Source organism: Gymnoscopelus microlampas (genome assembly GCF_963454915.1).
Source record: "Gymnoscopelus microlampas genome assembly, chromosome: 18".
Taxonomy (NCBI): domain Eukaryota; kingdom Metazoa; phylum Chordata; class Actinopteri; order Myctophiformes; family Myctophidae; genus Gymnoscopelus; species Gymnoscopelus microlampas.
This window is the reverse complement of record NC_139955.1, coordinates 44,047,723-44,053,604: the sequence shown is the minus strand read 5'-3', so window position 1 is coordinate 44,053,604 and position 5,882 is coordinate 44,047,723. Positions and strand designations below refer to the sequence as shown.

The following is a 5,882-nucleotide window of genomic DNA, read 5'->3' as shown; positions in this document are numbered from 1 at the left end:
ATGGTCGGGGTGAAGGCAATTGCGTCGGACTCTGACTTTCAGTCGGCACTGGCGGCCTCCGGGTCGAGGCTCACTGTGGTCAAGTTCACCATGGCCGGGTGTGGACCCTGTGTCAGGATAGGCCCAGCGTTCAACATGCTGAGCAACAGGTACCCGGACGTCACTTTTCTCCAAGCGGACGTCCAGGTCTGCAAGGTGACGGCAGCGGTCAACAACATCGAGGCCACGCCCACCTTCCTGTTTTTCCGGAACGGACTCCGCGTGGATCAGTACGAGGGCGTGAACGCCGCGGCTCTGGAGGAGAAGACCGAACGGCACGTCGAGGACGACCCCAGGGACCCGAGCGTTCCGAAGGGATATCTGGACCTGATGCATTTGGTCGACAGAGCCGGCTGCGAGTGTCTCAACGAGAGCGACGGCCGCGGCTTTGAAAACTGCCTGGACAAGTCGGACTCCTCGTACCTGGAGTCCGACTGCGACGAGCAGCTGCTGATAACCGTCGCCTTCAACCTGCCCGTCAAGCTCTTCTCCATGAAGCTGCGATCCTCGGACATTGGCCGAGCCCCCAAGTCGGTCAAGGTGTTCATCAACCTGCCGTCGATGGACTTCGCCGACGCCGAGCGCGGTAAGGCCACGCAAGTCCTGGAGCTGTCGGAGGACCACCTCGGAGGCGACGCCGCCATCCCGCTGTGCTACGTCAAGTTCCAGAACGTGCAGAGCGTCACGCTGTTCGTGGCGTCCAATCAGGGCGACGAGGAGACGACGCAGATCAATCGCCTGACCTTCATCGGGACCCCGGTGCAGTTCACCAATATGAACGACTTCAAACGGGTTCACGGGAAAGCGGGAGAAGACAGTCACTGAGTCGGAGGGAGAAGGACGATTATTGTAGATCACCGTTTCCCAAACAGTGGGCAGGGTTGCCAGATCTGCTAATCATAATTTCCCCGCAAGATTCTATTTGAAAATAGCCGATCTACAAGCTCGCAACGCGTCGCGATGCGACCCGACGCGTTGTGAGCTTGTAGATCTGCTATTTTCAAATAGCTTATGTATATGTTAAAGTGCTCATGTGGCCCATAGTTGCTTCTTTTGAGCTGGTTTTCCTAGACCTAGTTGCTTGTTTCTCTCGGAGAATCTGGCAACACTCGCGAGTGAATATCCCTTTATTTTTTGCCATGAACTATTATCATTTTAAAAGATTTACATGAAAATGCACAACTTTTCATGAGTTGATGACAAATTCAAGCATTTTTATATTTATATTTCATGAATAAAATAAAATGAAATAAATAACCTAAATTAGAAAACACATGTTCAAGAACTATAGTGAAAATAGCAGATCTGCTATTTTCACTAGTTTGGTTTCCCGGGCAAACATCAGATTTCTCTTGGGTCTTGAGCTAAAAAAGTTTGGGAACCTCTTCAATAGGGGGTCCGGGACCCCTAGGGCCTTGGTTCTCAAAGTGGGGTCCGGGGACCCCCAGGGGTCCTTGAGGGAGTTCCAGGGGGTCCCCAGCTAAATGATGGTTAGTAAGGAACCAAATGGACCCTTATGGGGTCTGTAACTCTGAGAGTGTACAAATGGAACCAAATGGACCCGCATCGATTTTAGGATATAAATTGGGGTCCCAGAGATAGAAATGTAATTAAATGGGGGTCCGTAGCCTAATGCATGTCAAACTGGGGGTCCTTGAAATTAAAATGGTTAAGAATCACCGCTAGAGACATAAAAATCTTCTCTTGTGGGGGTCCCTGAGGCATATCTTTTCAAATGGGGGTCCGCGGGCTAATAAGGGTCAATTTGGGGGTCCTTGACATGAAAAAGTTTGAGAACCACTGCCCTAGGGGGTCCTCAGAGTTACAACAGGGGTGGGGGCTCCAAATCTATGTGTGATATATTTGTTTCATTAACCACTTGAACCCTAGAACCCATATCATGAGGGGAACAGTAGACGACAAAAGCCGATCTACAAGCTCACAACCTTGTAGATATTATCAGCAAAGAGGTTTGGTGTAGAGCAGTGGTTCTCAACCCGTGGGATGTGACCCCCCAGGGGAGTCCCCATGTGATTTTTTTTAACCCTAACCCCAGATGACAGTGAATTGACAATTTAACCCTTTAACACTACCACCGCCAGGCCCGTAGCCTACGGGCCGATAAATCCAACCGTAAAGGGCAGATCCCGTAGCTTTTTCCTTTTTTTCGAAGAAAAAAAAACTTTTTTCAATTTTCGATACGGCACATTTCATTGTAACACCACCGGAAACAGAATTATTCGGGATCCGGTTTTGCCGATCCCGTGGGCCCTCGTTCTAATGACGAAACTGAGATCCCATTTTCTCCTTGTAGTTTTTTCTCCTCGGTGATCACTGTTTAACATAAACCGTTCTAACCACAACATGGAGGCACCGTTTGACACGTGGTCTTCACTGCTCAAACCAGGCAGATCTCCACGATGTTTACAAACAGTGCACAGCTCAATTTTAAGGATTTTAACAAGGTCTATGGCGACGTGAAAAAAACAACAATAAAACGTTGGCACTGGTGAGTACATTATGACATTAACCTCTGGCGGTCAATGTGTTAAGACCTGAGGCGATTCTTAAAACAGAAAAAAAATCTAAAAAAATAAATTCAAGATTTTTCAAAAATAGCAGCTATTTTTGAATAACCAAAGAAATCTAAAGTGACACAGATGCGTTCCAGGTCTTAATGGGTTAACCCATTGAGACCTGAGGCTAACACTTTTCCAAAGGCCATATGAAAGACGAAGCACGGTGTTCTTTGTAATAACCAGTGGTGGGAAAAGTACCAATACTGCAATGTAGAAGTACTCTGTTACAAGTAAAAGTCCGGAATTCCAAATGTTACTTGAGTAGTGAAAATAGCAGATCTACAAGATCTACAAGCTCGCGTCGCGATGCGACACGCTGTGAGCTTGTAGATCGTCACACGAAAGTAGCAGATCCGCAACCGCGCCGCGTTTCAAGCTTGCGGATCTGCTGATTTTGAATTATGAAAAGTAATCGTTTTCAGCGTATGAGGTTTCCACCCGACAGAGACGATATGCGTTCCTCGACGTAGGCTATATACTCTCTGGCTCAAATAATATAGGGACAAGCATCGTATCGTATTTAAATGCTAATTCCTCATTTCTATGCTTGAACTCGGGTGAATATAATGGAAATGCATTTGTTCGGTAATAGGCTAAGCACTAAACAACATTATTCCCATGGGAGTGAGATACTCTACCCCCGGAGATCACTGGAATAATGTTTTCAGTCAGTTATACTGTAACAATAATACAGTAATCCTATATTTGGCAAAACAACAACACAATGGCAGAGTTTGAATTACCGGCTCGCTCCTCCGGACACAAATCATCTGATAAGCTAAAGAATGGTCCATATATCCAATATGTGGATATTTAATATGGGTCCATCCATATGAAATATCCACATGATCTTAAAAAAAAAAGGTTGAGAAAGGGGGAAGAAGTCCCAATGCGAGCTATATACTGTAGCACTTGTTCACATGTGCTCCGAATGTCCCAGGATCGAATCCCAAAGGTTGCACTGAGATGTACCCCAGCAGGGAAAAGGAGTCAAGGTTGACCCAAAACCACCTGGCGACGAAAACCGTGACAGCTGAGCTTAAGATGAACCTTACGTGGGCTAAGCAAGACATGCAGCACAAGACAGGTCCCGATGGAGGCAGATCCTCAAAGCCTTATGTCCCACTTGGGACGAGGAGGATTAAGTAAGTACCTGTTCACGAGTGAGGGGAGGAATAATACAGATGTGACAGCCGACCCCTTCACACTTCCCTGATCTTTCCCTGTAAAGTAAAATTGAATTACCACCCATGTGTGAAGTGACACCATTTCACACCTGGCAAATCAATAACATTAACACCCCCGAAAAATAAAAAGAACTACGTTAGTTCCGCCGGAACATAATCGATTGATTGGAGAGAACATGCTTATGAAAATGCACACAGCCCCATCCATCTGACCACTTAACACCGAGCCGAATAGCTGCCTTGTTAAGAGGTCAGATGAGTGGGCCACGCAAACACTTTTCCAAGTGGGCCCTGTGATCCAGAAAAAATGTCGAGAACCACAGAACTAACCAAATCACCATAAGCTGGGGAAACACCAACCCCGCTATGGGCAGTGGCGTGCACAGACATTTTGAGGGGCAGGTGCTCAAGTAAATTATACTTTTTTTTGTTTACTTGGTCTGCTCTTTTTTCCCTCTACACCTATACCTCTTTGCCAAAAATAGCCGATCTACAAGCCCTTTTGGCTAAAGTTCTCCTCAGAAAAGGGATGCTAGGTTTCGAGTGGTTATGGTAAAAAGAAAAATCATATCACATAAAGATTTGGCGTACCCCCTAGGGGTCCCGGACCCCCTGTTGAAGACCCCTGCTGTAAACTGGAAAAAAAACAACTTTTTTTTCAAAAGGGCACTCCTGGTTAAGAGGGCACAGGGCAGGTGGGCAGGTGCTCTAGTATCACCTAGAGTCTATCTGTGCACGTCCCTGGCTATGGGCGGCATAGCTGAATGGTGAGAGAGGCTGTCTGGGGAGTCCCCAGTGTGATGGCCCCTTAACTATGCTTGGGGTCATCTGTTTGTTCCGTTTGTATGTGATCCTAATGGTTTGTTCTTTTCTGTCCTGTGTAGGAGGAGAGGGCCAGCCTGCCAGGGATGCGTCTATGGGACGAGACACACCTGACTCCACTCGTCCCTGGAGTATTCAAGCAGGCTGGCCAAGGTCATTCTCTCTCTCCTACCAGGCAACAGTTTTGTTTGGTTGCTTTTGCGCTTGCACATACACTACACTTTCACATATCCATACATGCACTAAAATACTGATACTACTAGTACTGACTACTCGCATAAAGTTGTATATTTTTGTAAAGTGTGTTGTTTTTAGTTAAAGGTTTCATGACGTTCAGTTTTACCACACATTAAAAGTCTTTGTCATGGTCCTTCAAACGTGTATAAAAAGTTTAACAAAAAAATCCACTCCAGTGATCCATGGCAGGTGTTTTTCTCTCACATTTCTTAAGCCTTTTCAACTGCAATGAAAAAATAAAACTTTGCCTGCGGGTGTCGCTGTTGAGGGATTTTGCCTGTCAATCATCAACTCTGTAGATCGGCTATTTTCAAATAAAATCTTGCGGGGAAATTATAATAAGCAGATCTGGCAACCCCGTCCGTGTCCCTTGTGGCCAGCGATCGGCTGGGTTGAGCTGAAAACAGAATTTCCCCCCCGTGGGGAGCAAGTAGGTCAATATTATTATCCTTCTTATGTCTTCACCGCGGTATCTCTAGATTTGTACGCGACGTCTCGGCCCTGCAGCTCCGTCACCACGTCGGTCGGCAGCCGCCCGGTCACCGACACGGCGTAGACGCCCGGCCGGAACGCCCCGATCCTCTGCCAGCGGGCCACCCAGCTGTCGCCGGGGCTCATCACGGCCGCCACGCCATCGAACGAGGAGCTGGTGCACTCGTGCACCGTCTCCCGGCTGCCCCGCATCTGGAGGTGCGGCTCGCAGTTGTCGCAGCCGTCGTACTCGAACTGCTCGGCCGTCTTCACCAGGGAGCAGAGGAGACACGCGCGCAGCTGGCGAAGTTCTTTGGGAATGGTCTCCATTATTACGTGTCGCGTCAGTCGGTGTTACGCGTCGCGTGGTCGGTGTGTGAACGATTACAGCCCTTGCCGCACTGTGTACCGTCTGGTTTTAATTTGCACTATATGATGTCCATTATGATGTCACTATGATGTCATATCAGACATGGGCGGTTTACCTTGGACGTCCTGATGTCAGCAGTGGTGGAACAAGTACTTGCATGTTTTACTTAAGTAGAAA

At 47.6% G+C, this 5,882-nt stretch overlaps 2 protein-coding genes across 2 annotated transcripts; one reads left to right on the top strand and one right to left on the bottom strand.

The window, feature by feature from the left end:
* LOC311034079 (thioredoxin-like protein 1) lies at nucleotides 1-864 on the top strand (the record flags this gene model as incomplete). Its single annotated transcript, XM_084041822.1, has 1 exon — nucleotides 1-864. One exon carries the CDS (start codon nucleotides 1-3, stop codon nucleotides 862-864), a length of 864 nt encoding a protein of 287 aa, XP_083897948.1.
* A 4,453-nt stretch (nucleotides 865-5,317) lies between these two features.
* Nucleotides 5,318-5,665, bottom strand: LOC311034078 (transcription elongation factor SPT4-like; the record flags this gene model as incomplete). Its single annotated transcript, XM_084041821.1, has 1 exon — nucleotides 5,318-5,665. The coding sequence occupies one exon, from the start codon at nucleotides 5,663-5,665 to the stop codon at nucleotides 5,318-5,320; it is 348 nt and encodes a 115-aa protein (XP_083897947.1).
* Nucleotides 5,666-5,882: the final 217 nt, after the last annotated feature.